Source organism: Berghia stephanieae, chromosome 11, assembly GCF_034508935.2.
Source record: "Berghia stephanieae isolate SIO BIC M18660-M18661 chromosome 11, UCSD_Bste_1.3, whole genome shotgun sequence".
NCBI classification, from domain to species: domain Eukaryota; kingdom Metazoa; phylum Mollusca; class Gastropoda; order Nudibranchia; family Aeolidiidae; genus Berghia; species Berghia stephanieae.
In genome coordinates this window covers 38177863-38199512 of record NC_088370.1, presented here as the reverse complement: position 1 = coordinate 38199512, position 21650 = coordinate 38177863, and the positions used below count along the sequence as shown (strand labels likewise).

The 21650-nt window shown below is 34.0% G+C and overlaps 1 protein-coding gene across 1 annotated transcript; it reads left to right on the top strand.

Moving 5' to 3' along the window:
• Positions 1-9626: 9626 nt before the first annotated feature.
• Positions 9627-16446, top strand: LOC144956894 (nurim homolog). Its single transcript, XM_078887703.1, has 4 exons — positions 9627-9872; positions 11480-11649; positions 14292-14462; positions 15331-16446. The coding sequence occupies exons 1-4, from the start codon at positions 9731-9733 to the stop codon at positions 15631-15633; spliced, it is 786 nt and encodes a 261-aa protein (XP_078743829.1). The 5' UTR covers positions 9627-9730; the 3' UTR covers positions 15634-16446.
• Positions 16447-21650: the final 5204 nt, after the last annotated feature.

The window sequence follows — 21650 nt, the reverse complement described above, 5'->3', positions numbered from 1 at the left end:
CTTTCAACTCTCCTGATCTCTTCGTTTTGATAGGATAATTTGCAGGGTAGTTTAACATTATTTCTGCTCAAAACCATACATTCTATTTTTTTTTTCAAATTGAGTTCTAACCCCATGTATGGCCACATTATCGAGTAGTTCTCATTTTCTGATTCTGCAATTGAGCAGTGTCATCCACATATCTTAGATTGTTGATGATAATATTTCCCCCTATATTCACCCCTTCCTTCAGTTGTATTTTACGTAGAATGAACTCTCTGTAGAAGTTGAAAAGGTCGGGAGATAGGACACATCCTTGCCACACACCTCGCTGTATGTGTGTGTATTCGCTGACCTCACTATCAATTCGAGTAGCTGCTTTTTGCTCCCAATAAATATTTCTAACGAGTCGAATGTCTTTGCCATCTATATCCAACTTCTGTTGAATGTCAATAACTCTTTCATATTTTACACGGTCAAGGGCCTTTTTGGAATCAATAAAACATATATATACACATCTTTTTGCATTTCAAAATAGCGATCTATTAATGTTGTTAATGTGAAAATAGCATTTCTTGTCCCACTGTCTGGTACAAATCCAAATTGAAGATTACTGATTTCTGGTCTGATCTTATTCCTCATTCTCTCCATTAAGATACGAAGCAAGATTTTGTAATACCACTCATTAAACTGATTGTTCTATGAAGTATACATTGGTTGGCTCCCGGTTTCTTTTGTAAATAATATTGATTTGATCATTTCAGTTAATTTATCAATTCCCCAATCTCCAAGTGCTTCAATCAATTCTACATGAATATTGTCATGTCCAGGTGATTTCCTCCTCTTCATCTTTCTGGGTGCATTCTCCACTTCAGCTTTTAAGATAGGTGGTCCTTCTATGGAGTTATGGATTTGCGGTTTGTTCCCTCTTTCATCATGGAACAGCTCCTCGATGTATTCCGACCAACGTTGTAATATGCTGTTTTTATCCATGAGCATTGTACCATCTTTAGCATTAATGCAGCCTGTTTGTGTACATTTACTCTTCCTGTTCACTTCTTTGATCGTGTTGTGGAAGGTTTTTGGATCTTTTAAAAGAAGAATTGCTTTAGCAAAGAACACATATAATCAATTAAAGTAAATCATGAACAACCACAACATTGAGATGGCAACAAATCTCCGGGCAATGAAAGCATACGTGTGTCTGTGCTTCTTTGTGGCAGCGAGTGTTGGAAGATTAACAAAGAATGTGAACTGAGAATAACTACAGCCGAAATTTGGTTTTATAGACTCATTCTTAGAATCTCATGGAAAGATAAAATAAAAAACGAGGAGGTATTAAAAGAAATTGGACTTCGGCCAATTTTAGTAAAAACCATCAGAAAAAGACAGTTAAAATTTGTCGGACATATTTACAGAAATAACGGAATTGAAAAGATTGTACTCACAGGTAAAGTTGCTGGGAAGAAAAGAAGAGGGAGACAGAGGATAGATTACATTGACAATCTGAACAGATGGATTGGTGGAGGAGGAACATGAATCGAGCTATTGAGAAGATCTGAGGACAGATGTGGTTGGAGTGACACGATCGCCGATGTCTGCAACAGGCCTGGCACTTGATGATGATGATGATAGATATCTATCTATCTATTTATCTATCTATCCATTTATCTATCTATCTATTTATATATCTATCTATCTATCAATCCATCCATCCAACAATCGATCTATCTTTTTATCTATCTATATAGCTATCTATCTATCTGTCTATCTATCTAAATATCTACTTATCTACCTATCTATCTATCTATTTATCAACCCATCTCTCTAACTTATATAACTCTTTATCTATCTATCTAACGACTTACTCGCACTTTGTCTATTTCTGTATGTATGTATGTATGTATGTATGGATGGATGGATGGATGTTCAAGATGGCGGACAGGTCAGTCGGGTCTCTCGTAGTCTCTAGATCTACCGTCTCTTGTATCCATCATCCGTGGTAGCTGTCCTCGTAAACACAGACAATGTCTAGAAGGAGTAAAGGACTTGTGACAAGGATCAGATTTCTTGCCAAGGAGTGTATCAAAAGTGGTAAAATTCGACTAGACGTCGGACAGAATGGTTACAATGTTGTAAAACGTGTTATGAATGGCGGAAATAGTGATTGTGATTTGTTTGACATTTCTAATTGGCTCCAGTATCAGCATGAACCGACCAGTAATTCTTCTTGGAATAAGTTTATACAACAAGAAGGTATGTTCAGACATACTATATCTACACAACCCATTAAAATAAAACCAACGTTTTGTCACTCCAACTCATCAAAATGGATAAAATTATTTTCAACACTACACAGTGTTTTCATCACAAACAACACATTGCAAATCCAAAGAGCCGATAATGGACAGCCGTTTAGCATTGAATTTCTCCGCTACTGCAAACGAATCTTAACAAAATTTCCAGATGGACCGATTTAAAAAATGATAAAAGACCCGATCAACAATTATGAAGCTCTATTAAAATATATCGAAATAAAAATAATAGATATAAAGTCCTCCATTTTGCCCTCCCTTATCCAAAACAACACACCAAGAGCACAGGAGGAAAAAGAGGTGACAAGACAAGAACTCACAGCAATATTCGTAAACCACCAACGAAAAGCTATTGATATTATTAGAAATGGATGTAAACAAACACACTCAAGTTGTGAGATAGATATCAACACAGTAGAGACTGCCTATAGATAGAATGCGCTTGGCCAAGGAGTTCACAACATTGCCATCCGGAAGTATAACGGACCAACACACAAACTCTGTGTAACCATGAACTTTTATAGTCTGGTTAATACAGTTTAGTGAGAACAACTCACAAACGCGGATGGCAAAAACAATAACAAAGGCCTGAGTGACGTCATCTTCGAACTATCTATAAAGAATAATGTCAACAAAACAATATAAACATTAGTGACACACCCAGGTCCGATGATGTCACTATCCCCCCTCTCGCATGGACACCATCAACAAGTGAGTTTACAATCGACGAACTCACAAGCTGTGTTAAAAAATTACCTAATGAAAAGTCACCCGGGCAGACGGTGTCACCTATAAATATATAAAACAAAATATAAACAAACTGGCACCAATTTTTACGGCCATCTTTAACACCTGTTTAAAATATCAAAAAGTCCCCCCAGACTGGAAACACAGTATCATAACACTGGTACCAAAAAAGAATGAAAACAAGGACAACGTCGACGACTGGCGACCTATCGCCTTATTACTAACGTCCTATAAAATATTCATATACAAAATCGATACATGCAATGGATTGTCGACACGGAGAGACTGTCACTTTCACAGAAAGGTTCATTACCTAGAAACGGGCTACAAGAACATGTGTTTTCGTTAAAATGTGCAGTATCAGATTTTTTACACTCATCGGGAAAATTATATTTATGCTTTGTAGATATAAAAGATGCATTTGGAAGTATAGATCACGAATTCATGCTACGTCAACTTAATGAATATTCATATCCTCCAGTATTCATCAACATTACTAAGGATATTTATAACAAAGCATCATTCCAAGTAAAAGTCCGAAATCACCTCATAAATACAATCTACAGAGACAAGGGTATAATCCAAGGATGTCCATGGTCTGTAATTGTCTTTGAACAAGGAATAGATAAATGGCTAAGATGGATCGAACAAAACCATACCTCTCTGCAGATGCCACTACCCATCCAAGGTTACGTTGACGACGTCACGTTACTAGCAAAAAAGTGAAGAAGTAATGAATCAATTGTGCAATAAAACAACTCAATTTATGAATGCAACGGGAATGAATATTAAAACCCCCAAAATGCGCCATAACATCTGGCCAATGTTCAGGTAACAACTGGAACAAAAAATTCAAATTACCAACAATAACTATACAACAACATGAAATACCAACATTAGAAAAAGAAGAATTTTACACGTATTTAGGACACAACATCAACCTGACAAACAAAAGTGATGAACATCAACGAAAAACGATAATCGAAAAATTTAGAAACAATATGAACCTTTTAGATGTTTCCCCTCTGCCGTCTTCAGCCAAACTGTGTCTCTTGAGTTCAATGTGCTTTTCAATTCTAATGTTTTATTTTTGTAATCTCATGTTTACCGAAAAGGACCTTAATGAAATTGGAAATATAATTGAGAACAAAGTTAGAAATTGGTTACATTTAAATAATTCGAGTACAAGGTCATTCATGTTTTGTCCAAGATCAAAAGGTGGTCTCGGGTTACCAAACCCTAAAATAATTTATTATGCAAAACATTTATCCTTTGCCCTGTACATCCTCAATTGTGACGATGACAGTGTGAAGATAACAGCCACAAACAGCCTGAACCTTCATCTAACGAAAAGAAAAATTCTACGCGCCTCATTAGACGAAAAAGAAGAAAATACTTTTGCCGGTTTTTGTCACAACGGCAAACGCCTCCAAAATAACACAAAAGTTAATTGGCCAAAGTCATTTTGGGTGGATCTTTTTGAAAAGTGTATCCGCCAAAATGTTTCCTTAATAAAAGATGAAGATTATGTGATGTCTGTTCAGGCTGATAGTGACGTCAGTTGTACTTTTAAGTCCCCAAAATGTTTTCAAAACGTCCTTAAAAGTGTGAGACTGAATGAGATAGCTACCCATTTCCATGAACTGGCGTCTCAAGGAAGAATTGTTAGAGAAGCCACTGGGGTAAACCACGCTCTCTCCTCCAGTTTCATATTCAATCATAAATTCCCTGACGAAATTAGAACGTTTGCTATAAAATGCCGCTTGCAGCTTCTCGAGTGCGACAGTCTACTTCATACATATTACCCATTGTCATACTCCAAAGGCTGCAAGATCTGTAATCATCCGCCAGATACAGTATCTCACGTTGTAAACGGATGTACAAAATTCAAATTAATATATCAAAAACGACACAATAGAATTGTTGACATTATTTTTGACAAAATACCTAAAAACGACACTACTCAAATTTTCAAAGACACATTCATCAGACCAAGTTTTTTCGACAGTGACAAATCCTCATTTAATACTAACAGTAATCGACCGGACATTTTAAAAATCAACAAAGAAATGAAAACAGCCCAAATTGTTGAAATTTCAGTCCCATTTGATGCTCATATTAACAAGTCATTCCAAACTAAATTTGAAAAGTACTTTCCTTTATGCATGGAAATAAATGCCCTTGGATATAAATCCGAGGTTATCGTTCTTTCTGTAGGTAGCCTCGGCTATGTCCATGGTAGATTTGTGAATGGCTTAAAGATTCTGGGCAGGGTGGGTGCGGCATAAAGACCCAATTTTTTTTTATTTTCCAAGCAAATTGATTCAAACTTCACACAGCAACTTGTAATAAAAAATAATGGAGAAATATGACGTCATTAAAAAAAAAAAAAGTTTGTTGCCATGGTAACGGCCGCCATCTTGGATTTTGTTTACATAACTTTGAATCAATATTTCGAGACTATTTACAAAGATAAAAGCATATAACTTTGGAAATAAGTTACTTATCCAAAGACAAATACTTCCTATTGATGATTTTTTGATTAGTGAAATACTTTTTAAGATATAAATTTTTCTATCTTGTCACTATACTTTATCTGAAATTTGGTCAAAATTCTCAGTTTGAAAGCCAATAATTTCTGAAGTAATCAATATTTCAAAAATTCATCAATACGAAATAAAGAACATGGTATTGTGAGTATTTGGGCAAAGTTTCAAGAAAATCTATCAGAGAATAGAGGAGAAAATTTGAAAAATGTTTTAAAAAAACAACATTTTGAGAAAATTGCAAAAAACAACCAAAAGTGGTGAATTTTGATGATGGTGGTATTGCAGAAATCGAAAATTTGTACAAAAATCAATAAAATTCATGCAAAAAATGATGTTTTATCACAAGATAAGATGTCATAGGTTCTAAAAATAGCAATAACCCAATTAGGTCAAAGTGGCCCAATTTTCACATTTTTCAATGCCGCACCCACCCTTAAAAGCAAAGAAGCAAAAGTCCTTTCAAAATATATAATAAGCAACAGTGCCATCATTGGCTCTTACAAAGTTTGGAGATAAAGATGTAAAATTCATAATATGTAATTAGTAGCACTACATATTTAATAATATAGATATTTGTCTATTTATATATCCCTCTATCTATATGTATCCATCTATTTGTCAAATATTCCAAATAGATCAATTTGTATATCATTGTAATAATCGATTTAATTATTATTATTATTATTATATTATTATTATTATTATTATTATTATTATTATTATTATTAATTATTATTATTATTATTATTATTATTATTATTATTATTATTATTATTATTATTATTATGTCATTATTATCATCATCGTAATTATTAGCACTGTTGTTTATCATCACCACAATTATATCATTATTATTATATGTAGATTGTATTATTCATTGTATTATTATTATGTGTGTATTATTTAATATCATTGTACGTATGTTATTCATGTCGTATGATGTATATGTATTATCATGCATCCGTATTCATCATCGTCATGTCTATCATGCATGATATACATCAGTCATGTCATTCATCGTATCATCGTCATCATATCGTATGTCATCATATCATCATCTCATTTTGTCATCATCGTCATCATCGTATCATCATGTTATCATCGTCATCAACACTTAAAATCATTATTACTCTGAGACATTCTGTGAGCAGAGTTGAAACTTCACTGTTCAAATTAATACTCAGCTCTATACATTGTACATTATATTTGTATGTATGTATGAATGTGTATTGTATGTAATGTAATGTATGTATGTATGTATGTTGTATGTATGTATGTATGTATGTATTGTATGTATGTATGTATGTATGTATGTATGTATTTTTATGATATGTATGTATGTATGTTATGTATTATGAGTATTATGTATGTAAGTATGTATGATGTATGTATGTAGTGTATGTATGTATAATGTAGTATGTATGTATGTATATGTATGATATGTATTATGTATGTATGTAATGTATGTATATGTATGTATGTATGTATGTATGTATATGTATTGTATGTATGTAGATGTAAAGTATGTATGTATGTATGTATGTATGTATGTATGTATGTATGTATGTATGTATGTATGTATGTATGTATTATGTATGTAGTATGTTGTATGTATGTATGTATGTATGTATGTATGTATGTATGTATATGTAATGTATGGTAATGTATGTATTGTATGTATGTATGTATGTAATGTATGTATGTATGTATGTATGTATGTATGTATGTATGATGATGTATGTATTATGTATGTATGGTATGTATGTATGTATGATGTATGTATGTATGTATGTATGTATGTATGTATGTATGTATGTATGTTATGTATGTATGTATGTATGTATGTATGATGTATGTATGTTATGTATGTATGTATGATGTATGTATGTATGTTTATGTATGTTGTATGTGTGTGTGAGTATGTATGTATGTATGTATATCTAATTTAAATAAGATTATTATCGACCTTTAATACTGTTAGCAGGAAAGAACAAATAAATCAATATTAAAAATCATTAAACGCTATATAAATGATGTTGACGATGTAGATCTTTTATACGAGAAATTTTGTATAAATAAAATAACTAAAATATTAAATGACCAGTATCATCCACTAAGACATCAATTATTATGTCAGAAAGAAGTGGTCGCCCTTTCTCTATTTCAACGAAAACAGAGAGACACCGAAAATCTTTTCTGCCGTCCAGTATTAGGCTTTATAACAACAAGCAATAATCATTTTATATAATTATTTCTCATTTTTACTTTTTTAAAATATAAATATTAATTTATTAATTTATTTGTTTTGCAATCTTTTCAATTTTCAATTTATGGTGACAGTTTTAACTATTTTACAGTGTTGAAATTATTCATATTATAAAGCGCAGCTCTGGTTATAGAGCTGCTCCTTTTTTATATATATACATCCTATTTCCATTGTATTTTTATCTTATGTGTAAATTATAACACGTCTGTACAAAAAATTTCCTTTTTGGGATGCAATAAAGTATTATATTATTATTATTATTATTATTATATTATTATTATTATTTTATTATTATTATTATTATATTATTATATAACTTGAAAAAACAGGCTGGTATTTGCCCACCCTGCCCATTATTACCAGCCGTCCCTGAACTATGTTCTCGGTGAGTAAACGAGACAACGCAGACACGTTGTTTATATTCTTTACCCGGAGAGAACGTTGACACTACTTTTTTATCAGTGTTGCCAATTTGGCAAATTTTCTGCCAAATGTCCTTTTTGGGGCAGAATTTGAAGTCGTCTGGCAGAAAATAAAATCGGTTTGGCACTTTGGCAAATATTTGGCAGATTTTATTTTCCGAGGCCTAGGAATGAACGCTTTTACTTTTACAGCACTAACATTGTCTTGAACCAACTGGAAAGGGCCCGGTTTGAGGATTTGCCTTTCCCTCATCTCTTCGGGGAAAAGGGAGGACAATAGAAGAGCAATACAGACGATAATTGTTCTTGTTGATTGGTCATCTTATCCTGTCTTCAATGAGCCATCAGTTCCCAAGGAGACACTTCAATTTTGGGAAGGCATCAGGAAAACTCTAATGAAAGAGCTTGCAGAATATGCCCTCACCTGCCTTCTCACTTCTGCAAGAAACGCTGGAGTCGAAAGAACGTTCTCTCGTGTTACCTCTACAAAAACAAAACCAAGAAACAAACTGGGTGTGGCTTCCGCCCTCGATGCTACCATCCGTATAAAATCGCATGTCGTCAACCAGGGAAAGTGCTGCAACGATTTCACCGTGACCAGGCAGATGTTGGAGCTGTGTACCAGTGATATTCTATATGCAGCTAACAGTAACACTGTATGCCTGGGTGAAAGCAGTGAAGCTGATACTTCTGCATCCAATGATGCAGATCTCGAGCAGTTTTTGTAAGAAACCGGCCTTTCTCTCTCAGATGGATCAGAAGACTTGACCTTCGAATCAATTTATTTATTTTCAACCGTATGTGCATACAACTTGCACAACTCCATATTATATACATTGATTCACCGTTGGATTTCACTTTACGTTCCTGTTTGACATGCATTTTTACTTTAATGAGTACCTTTGTGTATCTGGTGCCCTCACAAACTTGGACTTTGAGTTGGAATTACTTGAAGGCCTACATCATGTCAATTGACGCCACAACAATAGATATATACAGCATCACCTCATTATGTGGACGTAGATTGAATTGCTTCAGCTCCCCATCCGGATCATCACTGCAGTCAGGTAAGATTTTGCTACATTATTATTTATATCATGTATGGGTCTACTCCACATTTTCCATGGCATTTTTATGTATTAGTGATTTTTTGAATTTGGGAAATTAAAAAAAAATAATTTATGATATCGGCCTTGCGAATTTTTTGTTTAACAAAACTGATGATTTTTCAAAGGAGGTACAATAAATAGTACGTTTGGCAGATTTTTGTGGTATTTGGCAGATTTTTAAAATCCAGTTGGCAGAATGCCTGAAAATAATCTGGCATTTCTGCTTTTATACGCGGAAAAAGAAAGTAGCCTTGATAGTTGACAAGTTGATAGAAATAGAAAGAAAAACGAAACCCTGCGGAATCAGTGCAAATTGCAAATAAATATTCAAACACAAGAAAAGATGGCACATTTAAGTGCATATCATTCATTCATCAAATATGCGCACTTTATAGTCTGCTTCACAGTTTTTATTGTCACAATATCCACAGTTGGAAATTTCCAGTTGTTTGTGTCCAAACAATCTCTGAAATATTGGGATAAAGGTAGATTCCCCGGCAAAGGCTAGAGACCCGATTTTTGGTCGGACTGAGCGACAAGTCTCAGAAAAAAGAAATCCATTGAATGATTGTTTATCTAACATTTACTTATTATTACTCGTTTTCTCCAGAATTGGAGTTGTAATGTAAAAAGTCTCTATAAAATAATAAATGACTTGGCAGTTTAGTGAGCAGCATAGTCTATAGTGGCAATAGTGGGAGCCAAATTATGACCCACTCACCTAGCGTAAGGAAAGTTTTGACATGTCATGAGCGTTAGACAGAGGGGTTTGGTTAAAACAATGCATAGGCCTAACTATAATAAAGGGAATTTTGGTATCATTATTTTTTAGCCTTCTAATTTCCTTTTAAATGGTGTCATACATATAACCAAAAAAAAAAAAATATCTCTTCGCAAAAAAATGACAATTTTCAAATGGATTCTTTTCATTGAAAATATAGGCTATACATATATATATCTCTACATAAAGTTGTAATTAAAATTTAGATCATACCAAATTTCAGAGTTCTGCAGATACTTTTCAAGTTCCCATCTCAATGCCATCATGTGTTTTCCCATCATGGCTTTCCGACGATAACGAAATGTGTGCCGGTAGATGTTAATTAATTTAATTTTGTGTTTAAATTTAATTAAGTCCATAATATTATTTTTATTCACTATTCATTCAGTATTATTCATTATTATTCTATTTTTCATTCATACACCTACAATTTTTCAACATTTTTATGGGCATTATAAAATATTATAATTATTTTTTATTTATGCTGTTTTGTAATATAGATGTCGCTAGCTCTTTCGTAGATGATAATATTGGTTTCAAGTGTAAGAATTGCATTTTGACACTCCCCTCATTCAAAAACTTACTTAGTTCACCTTTCTTTGCATTTTTGTGATTCTTTACAATGTTTATTCACTTAAAACATTAAGGCCATAGACGAGCATTCTATTTCTATCCAATGGGTAGCAAGCAATTGCTATTGTCTGTTTCATGCTATAGAAACCGGTATAAACTCCAGCTCCTTGGGCCAAATGGCTCTGAAGGACAAGTCCTGTTGCCCTGTTAAAAATGAGTTTTACTTTTCTTGAAAAACTAATTGCTCTATTAACAGTCCATTTTACAGAGAGAAATCAAAAACATCAACTAACATGTCTGATTAAGACAAAGCTTTATTACAACATTACATGGAATGCATTTCATTACACTGTTTGAATTGCATTTATATTAAATGCCCTGTGTGGTCTAGTGGTATGACATTCACCTTTGGATGGGAAGGTCCAGGATTCGAGTCCTGCTCTGAACGGCGCATTGCTGAGCTTTTGGAAAAGGCTCTTTGCTCACATTCTCTCACCATACTCAGGTTTAAAATGAGTACCGTTATCCAGCATTGTTTCCGTCGTATAAATTCTAATGTCGCTTGAAAGATGACATGTCTCGTCCTACACATGTTAAGTGTTGATGTTTGCAAGGCACCACCTTTTTAAGTGCTTTGAGCACGTTTAGTGGATTATTGCGTTATATAAAAGCTCAATTTTTTGGGGGGATTTTTTGGTTTGTTTTTTTCGTTAATAAATGAAACATTTCTTTCAACAGATGCCACTGTGATTGGATGTTTTTTGTGGGATTTCGCTCTCATTTGCCTTTTTGTTTGCCAGCATTCTTTGATGGCAACGCCTTGGTTTAAGAATCACCTTCAATCATGGTGGAGAATATCAGTGTCTGAAAGACTGCTTTATCTTTGCACGACATGCATATGTCTTATGGTAATTATGTTTAGTAATAGCTTGAGAGAGAATAATTGAAGTGTATTACTTTGTGCCATTTTGGAATCCATTGGTGTTAAGAAAATTGGCATGAAGGGTCTTGATGAAACTCAGCATTTAATTTGGAAATCCCCCACTCAAGAACAAACCATCATCATTACTCTTTCTTGCCCTCCACCATCCGGCTTTGGGACTCCCTACCAACCACTTGTAAACAAGCCCTTTCGACCGATGACTTCAAAAAATCCCTCCCTGCTTCCCTCTAAAACCCCTGTTACAGACGGCCATACAATCTTCAGCCTGAAGCTTTGGCCTGAATGGAAGAAGAAGAATTTGAGGGCTGCTATGGATGAACCAATGTTGAGCACATGGAGAAGACTTTCTGAATCTGAATGTTGCTCGAAGTCGACTCAATTCTGAGTATTTGTATTTGAGGGCGGAGAGAGTTGTTGAGTGTGACAGCCATTGTTGGTATAATTTAGGCTGAAGAATTTTGATAATCTTCGTTTGAATGTTTCTAAATCTGTTGTGTTCACACATGATTCGGGAAGAGCATTCCAGTCTTTGATTTTGATAGTGCGGGGTGCAAATGAATATTTGAAGATGTTTGAGTTTGTAGATTGGTGTTTTAGTGTTTTGAGTGGGTTTTAGTTTTTCTTTGAATGTGTGTATTTCGTTGTAAGTCTTGTTGTTCTGGTAAGGTGGTCGTCATTATATTTGTAATTTTGAACATGAGAGTTAATCGTTGTTTCCATTTGTCTTGTAAGGAAGACCATCCAAGCTGTGTGATCATTTCTGTATTCATTTAAGACTAATCTTGTAGTGCGGCCCTGGACAGCTTCAATTGCTCAGATTCAGGTGTAACACTTAGTCATTTACACAGTATTATAAAGTAAATACAGTCGAACTTGTATATATATATATGGTGGCTCATCTCATGGTGGTTCGGTACGGTCTTTGCTTTGTACCCGAAAGGTACTGAGTTCAACTACCCGTCGCACTGTGTGGCCTTGAGCGGGTCACCTAGCCTTAGCTCACTTTGCAGCGCTGCACTGTGGCTGACGCCTGAGTTATTCAAACTTATTCTAGTCTTCCCTTGGAATAGATCTAAAGAAAGATCACTTCCTCACTAATTTATAAGCTAAACATTGAATTTATCGTAAAAATCACAAGACTCAGGTTCTGTTTAAATGTTTTATTTGAGGACAATTGACATAGTTTTTTTTTAAAGATGTGTTTTATATTTATAACCATTTTAAAAATTTTATTGTAAGCATCTGATTCACCCCAATGTAACACCATTTTGACGTGGTTGATGACCCATGCTTTTATTGAATCGATGAAATGAGCCCAACTTTAGAGTGTTTCAAATGTGCAATGCTACAAGCCAAGTGTAAGCTAATTGTAAGGAGTGGGTATTTCCATTTTGTTAAGAGTATATATGTTCTTCCTAATATTGGTACAAAATATACAAACCGCTGCCAATAGCTGTTTACTTGTTTCTCCTGTGAGTTCAGAGTCGAATATTTTATTTAAAATACATTACTTAGAAGACGATAATCAAGCCCCTGCCCCCTCCCTGAATTGGTTTTAAAAACCATATATAATATATATGAAACAAATTACATAAATTTACATAATCTTATATCAGTTCAGTCACTGGCTGCGCTCATTTTTTCATTATTTTCTAATATGAAATATAACATTTTAGTTTGAGGGGCGATAGAAGATTGTTTTGTTTAGGAAGACACTGAAGTACATGTGATTGAATTTACCTGTCTTTAATTTATGCATTTGTTTAAACTAAAATTCTTAAGCTTAATTTTCAATTTTAAGCATCAGGTTTTTCCAGAGGTAATACTATTTTCAGACAGATGGTCATATATGACTGTGCTTAGCAACAGTTCAATGTTAAGTCACTCAAGAAGCAATTAGATATATCGTTTTAAGATACATGTTCACTCTGTATTCATGACAAGGTTATCTGTAAACAGCGACTCTCAGAGAACTTTCAAATCAAGATAGGTGTAAAACAAGACTGTGTATTACTCCCATTTCTCTTTCCATGAGCACTCTATTGGGTTATAAAATAATCGACTGATAAGACCCAAACAAGAATCATGAGGACATTTTCGGAAATATTTGAAGATCTGGATTTTGCATGTGACATTGTTCTCTTGCAACAAAAAAAAATCAGCACACAGAAGATTGCAATGCCCTGAAAATAGATGTAAAGATGAATATAGAAAAGACAAATTCAATGAAAATTAATGATTTGAAAGCTGATGTGAAACAGAAGTCACTGGCACTCCTTACCTTCAACCCTATGTGTTGACCCAGAGGAAATACCTCACATTTTTTATCAACGCACGGAAAGTTTTTTTTCATCATTGGCGTGAAAATTTCAGTGAGTAAGAAAAGGATTTAACTTAAAGGTCACATTTTCAGGCCATCCATCATAAGCTCACTCCATTATTATTATTATTATTATTATTTATTTATTATTATTATTATTATTATTATTATTATATTATTATTATTATATTATTATTATTATTATTATTATTATTGTTTACTTATGTTATATAAGATCAAATCAGTGTCATTGCGTGCTATTTTAAAAAATGCTTTAACATTCACAGGTAATGATCCTATACTGGCACAGCATCCCTGAGGTCTATTTGTGGTACATTGACACTCATGATAGGATTTTTCTGTGGACCTTTTTTCTTCTGTGTCATTTTGTTGGCTGGTTGATGATTGGCCTTGAGGTCATGTTGATGGATGTTGGAGAGTTGCTTGGATTCACTCAAGTTTGTTTCAATTTTATTTTGTTTAGTTTGTTTTGTTTAACTCATAATTATGGATTAAAATAGTAGTTTTAATATATATCATCCATGGTAAAGGATCTTCAATTATTTTTTTTTTTTTAACGAGTTATTGATAATTAACTAAACTTCTAAACTTGAAATAAATGTTTCCATTCAAGCTTGATGAATATCCATGAAAGCAAAAAGTATCCATCTAGATCAGATTAATTCTAATAAATAACTTCATTCCATTTAGAAAAGAACTATTTTTTGTAAATATTCTTGAGCTAGTTACTTATATATTTATATACAATTATTATATTATATTATTATTATTATTATTATTATTATATATTATTATTATATTATTATTATTATTATTATTTATATTATTATTATTATTATTATTATTTTATTTTCTTCTTCTTCTTCTCTCTTCTTCTTCTTCTTCTTCTTTTCTTCTTCTTCTTTCTTCTTCTTCTTTCTTCTTCTTCTTCTTCTTCTTATTATTATTATTATTATTATTATTATTATTATTATTATTATTATTATTATTATTATTATTATTATTATTATTATTATTATTATTATTATTATTATTATTATTATTATTAATATTATTATTATTATATTTATTATTCATATCTATTTCTATGACTTGATGGTTTTGTAGTTTTGAATGCTTGTTAAATTAATTAGAGCATGTAATATTGTTGAAAATTTAAAAAAAAAAAAAACCCTAATAACTCAAAACTGCGGATAATTATATTTATAGGGTCGCAGGACTCTGCTTAAAGTAAAGAAAAATGATCATATTAGCATAAATAATTTTTCAATAACTTACGTACCTAATTTTTAAAAATATTTTCAGGTTCAGAACTACCACAATGGGCTGGCACCTCCACTACTCAAGAAGAAAGTTGCTAAACTGCGAGAGATATATTCTAATATGCGCCACCCTGGGGTGGTGATTCTGACCGTTCTCCTCTGGTTCTACCCATTGATGACCTTGGATAGAGTGTTGTTGGCCTCACTATTCACGTCTTACATGATTTGGAAGCATAGCCTGGATGATTCGCATTGTGAATATGCTGAGAAACATTTTCGTTCAGAAGTGTCATCCACACAAAGGAAGTCTTCGCGTACTGTTACGTATGAATGTGTGGAACAGTGATGTGTCATCCACACAAAGGAAGTCTTTGCGTACTGTTACGTATGAATGTGTTGAACAGTGATTTGTCATCCACACAAAGGAAGGCTTCGCATACTGTTACGTATGAATGTGTTGAACAGTGATGTGTCATCCACACAAAGGAAGTCTTCGCGTACTGTTACGTATGAATGTGTTGAACAGTGATGTGTCATCCACACAAAGGAAGTCTTCGCGTACTGTTACGTATGAATGTGTTGAACAGTGATGTGTCATCCACACAAAGGAAGTCTTCGCGTACTGTTACGTATGAATGTGTTGGACAGTGATGTGTCATCCACACAAAGGAAGTCTTCGCGTACTGTTACATATGAATGTGTTGAACAGTGATGTGTCATCCACACAAAGGAAGTCTTCGCGTACTGTTACGTATGAATGTGTTGAACAGTGATGTGTCATCCACACAAAGGAAGTCTTCGCGTACTGTTACGTATGAATGTGTTGAACAGTGATGTGTCATCCACACAAAGGAAGTCTTCGCGTACTGTTACGTATGAATGTGTTGAAGTCTTCGCGTACTGTTACGTATGAATGTGTATGAATATGTTGCTTTGTAAAGTAAATCTTGTTTGATGATTGATGCCCTTTTTGTCTTGTTACACGCAATACATATATTGTTAGTCTTATTTTATACTGTTATGAATCTCACACACTTTATTTATATATATATATATATATATATAAAATGGATATTATATACAAACACTCCATTGAAAGAATGGGTGTAATCAATAACCTTTGAAAAATTACAATTTATTAAAATAGCACTTACACTTACACCAGTGTTCACTTCAAGTTATTTATTAAACATTTTAATAACTAAACAGCGGCCTTACTTCCATTTCACATCTCCACAATTCCACAATTCTTGTCATCTCATTTAGTAACAGTATAACATTACAATATAACAAGATATGAAGTGAGTAGAAAAGTGCCAGAAGACAATAGAGAATAAAAAAATTTTTCGCGGCGGTGGTGGGGTTTGAACCTGCGACCTTATTGGTACGACAACTCCGCCTGGCAGGTGAGAGCGTGGCTCTACCGTGTGAGCTATCCACGAACACTAAAATATTCGTTTCAAACCCAAAGTCATTTCTAGATCCCTCTCTCACCCACTTCTTGAGATCGCCGATTCGTTCGCCACCATCGCGAAGTAATTTTGACCAGCAGTTAAGCTTAATAGCCAATATTCTCATCACAAACATATAACATAGAAACGATTGAGACATTGAGTATGCTCCGGTGTATGGGGTGAATTTTTAATTCAGAAAAGTGAGTGGAGCAGGCACTTATGTTGGTAACAACAAGATATGAAGTGAGTAGAAAAGTGCCAGAAGACAATAGAGAATAAAAAATTTTTTCGCGGCGGTGGTGGGGTTTGAACCTGCGACCTTATTGGTACGACAACTCCGCCTGGCAGGTGAGAGCGTGGCTCTACCGTGTGAGCTATCCACGAACACTAAAATATTCGTTTCAAACCCAAAGTCATTTCTAGATCCCTCTCTCACCCACTTCTTGAGATCGCCGATTCGTTCGCCACCATCGCGAAGAAATTTTGACCAGCAGTTAAGCTTAATAGCCAATATTCTCATCACAAACATATAACATAGAAACGATTGAGACATTGAGTATGCTCCGGTGTATGGGGTGAATTTTTAATTCAGAAAAGTGAGTGGAGCAGGCACTTATGTTGGTAACAACAAGATATGAAGTGAGTAGAAAAGTGCCAGAAGACAATAGAGAATAAAAAATTTTTTCGCGGCGGTGGTGGGGTTTGAACCTGCGACCTTATTGGTACGACAACTCCGCCTGGCAGGTGAGAGCGTGGCTCTACCGTGTGAGCTATCCACGAACACTAAAATATTCGTTTCAAACCCAAAGTCATTTCTAGATCCCTCTCTCACCCACTTCTTGAGATCGCCGATTCGTTCGCCACCATCGCGAAGAAATTTTGACCAGCAGTTAAGCTTAATAGCCAATATTCTCATCACAAACATATAACATAGAAACGATTGAGACATTGAGTATGCTCCGGTGTATGGGGTGAATTTTTAATTCAGAAAAGTGAGTGGAGCAGGCACTTATGTTGGTAACAACAAGATATGAAGTGAGTAGAAAAGTGCCAGAAGACAATAGAGAATAAAAAATTTTTTCGCGGCGGTGGTGGGGTTTGAACCTGCGACCTTATTGGTACGACAACTCCGCCTGGCAGGTGAGAGCGTGGCTCTACGGTGTGAGCTATCCAAGAACACTAAAATATTCGTTTCAAACCCAAAGTCATTTCTAGATCCCTCTCTCACCCACTTCTTGAGATCGGCGATTCGTTCGCCACCATCGCGAAGTAATTTTGACCAGCAGTTAAGCTTAATAGCCAATATTCTCATCACAAACATATAACATAGAAACGATTGAGACATTGAGTATGCTCCGGTGTATGGGGTGAATTTTTAATTCAGAAAAGTGAGTGGAGCAGGCACTTATGTTGGTAACAACAAGATATGAAGTGAGTAGAAAAGTGCCAGAAGACAATAGAGAATAAAAAATTTTTTCGCGGCGGTGGTGGGTTTGAACCTGCGACCTTATTGGTACGACAACTCCGCCTGGCAGGTGAGAGCGTGGCTCTACCGTGTGAGCTATCCACGAACACTAAAATATTCGTTTCAAACCCAAAGTCATTTCTAGATCCCTCTCTCACCCACTTCTTGAGATCGCCGATTCGTTCGCCACCATCGCGAAGTAATTTTGACCAGCATGTTAAGCTTAATAGCCAATATTCTCATCACAAACATATAACATAGAAACGATTGAGACATTGAGTATGCTCCGGTGTATGGGGTGAATTTTTAATTCAGAAAAGTGAGTGGAGCAGGCACTTATGTTGGTAACAACAAGATATGAAGTGAGTAGAAAAGTGCCAGAAGACAATAGAGAATAAATTATTTTTTTTTTTTTTTAAATTTTTATTCTCTATTGTCTTCTGGGACTTTTCTACTCACTTCATATCTTGTGTTACCAACATAAGTGCCTGCTCCATTCACTTTTCTGAATTAAAAATTCACCCCATACACCGGAGCATACTCAATGTCTCAATCGTTTCTATGTTATATGTTTGTGATGAGAATATTGGCTATTAAGCTTAACTGCTGGTCAAAATTACTTCGCGATGGTGGCGAACGAATCGGCGATCTCAAGAAGTGGGTGAGAGAGGGATCTAGAAATGACTTTGGGTTTGAAACGAATATTTTAGTGTTCGTGGATAGCTCACACGGTAGAGCCACGCTCTCACCTGCCAGGCGGAGTTGTCGTACCAATAAGGTCGCAGGTTCAAACCCCACCACCGCCGCGAAAAAAATTTTTATTCTCTATTGTCTTCTGGCACTTTTCTACTCACTTCATATCTTGTTGTTACCAACATAAGTGCCTGCTCCACTCACTTTTCTGAACATTACAATATAGTCACTTCTAACTAACAATGGATAAGCTGTAAACAGTTGCATACATTTAAGGATAACATTCATACTTCCCTTTCTATGAATATGGGAAGTGAAGTTATTCTGTACCACATAGAGATCCTCCAGTGAAGTTTGACATACCGAAAACGTGATGACAGCTAAATGAAATTACTTAATTTATAAATTGTTTGTAAAAATGAAATTATAAAGATTCCCATGCTTCTGCTACTGCTTGTTTGGGGACGTCTATTGTTGAGCCACTCTATCTGTTCATCTTGCATAAAGCCATGGTCTCTGCTAAATTGTGGCAATCTGTTGTGCTGACCCTGCTAAAATTAAGGAGAGTGTTACGACGACTTGGGGCCCTGTCACAGGTATTAGCTAAATCTGTTACTTTGCGTAAGTTTGTGAGTCCTGTTTCATTGAAAGCTGATGAATAGTACTCAAACTGATTGTCAAAAGTGTTTTTCACTACTAGTGCCAAATATTCTGCTTGTAGGAATGATTGTTGTGCACTAAATAACATAAATTGTCTTGGGTTTCCTTGTGGTCAACGAATTATTGCCATCAGTCCTTTCCCGGCCAGTCATAACAGAGCTGCGAAATGTGCAGCTTTTGATATTGCAAGAAGTGCTCGCTTCGAATCTTATTTGATTCCTGAATTAGACTCCTGAAGTTTCAAATGAGAAGGTAACTGTATTCCTCGAATCCCCTCTCAATGTCAAGACACTGAGCGTCACCAACATTCACAGAGTCAATGGGACTATCTGATGATGAATTGGCAACGACATGAGCGCCATAGCCGTATTGTTCACCACTGAACGGTGATTGTTCACTTGAACAACTCGCACTAACCTTGATTTTTTATCATATCCAGGTGTTTCTCTGTTTTATTTAAAACTTCTACTTGATCTATTGGTTAGATTCTTAAACACCACAAGACTAAAAATTGTATTTTGTAATATATCCATTAAGCTTGAAACATGAAAGAATAACATTATACTGCCCTTTGTATGAATTCTGTAAGAGAAGTTATTCCGTACACAGTGGCATAACTAAATATTATAAAATTTTTAAACTATTCTCACAAATATGTTTATATGCGTACTCAAACAAACCTGCATATCAGTGGCGGTTCTAGCCTATTTACAGTGGTGGGGCAAAGAGGATTCGGTCATATATATATATATATATATATATATATATATATATATATATATATATATATATATATATATATATATATATATATATATGATATATATTTTTTATTTTTTATTTTTTTGTTTTTATTTTAATAAAAAAATTTTTTGATTTTTTTTTTTCGCCTTTAAACAAAAAATATTTCAACCACCAATAATCACATTCACAATTAAATGACAATACCAGTAGATTTTAATTCTTCCAAACGTAATCAAAAATGAATCACGAAAGAGAATACAACTAAAAAATAAAGCGACGAGACATAATGCGACAACACCTTGACAATACAAGTCCATTTCCTTCACTCGAAAAATTAAAGAGATGCTTTAATCCCTCAACGGCGATATTAATATTGCTTTTACATATTTCTGGTTTTCAGTAGTACGTAGTAACCTTAAAGTTTTCATGGAGAAGCAACAACAGCGATATGACTCGAGTTTCATTCAGAGCTCAAATTGCATAATTTTTATTGCTGTCTTGGTGGTCAGAATGATTGTGCCGGTGGTGGTAGTGGTTGGAATAGTGGTAGCGGTGGTGGTGGTGGTGGAGGAGGAGGAGGAAGACGAGGCGGTGAGGGTAATTATGGTAGTGGTTTTGGTGGTGCTGTTGGTTAGAATGATAGTTGTGGAGACGATGACGGAAATTGTATGATGATGTTGATATTGTTTTTATTGCTATTGTTGTACTTGTTGTTAATATTGTTGTTGTTGTTGTTGTTGTTGTTAATGATGATGATGATGATGATGATGATGATGATGATGATGATGATGATTATGATGACAACGACGATGTCGTCGACAATGATGGTTACCATACGATATTACAAAATTTATTCAATCTTAGGCTTTCGCCAATTAATCATACAATTTGATGACCACATACATGAAAGTGGAAAATAATGGCAAATGGGACCAAACAATAAACTGATACCATTAATAACCACCAAAAAAAAAAATACAACAATAGTAATACCACCAATACGTACAATAATAATAACAATGATAATAATAATAATAATAATAATAATAATAATAATAATAATAATAATAATAATAATAATAATAATAATAATAATAATAATAACAATAATAATAAAATAATAATAATAATAATAATAATAATAATAATATAATAATAATAATAATAATAATAATAATAATAATAATAATAATAATAATAATAATAATAATAATAATAATAATAATAATAATAATAATAATAATAATAATAATAATAATAATAATAATAATAATATAATAATAATAATAATAATAATAATAATAATAATAATTACCATCATCATTACTACTACCACCACCGCTACCA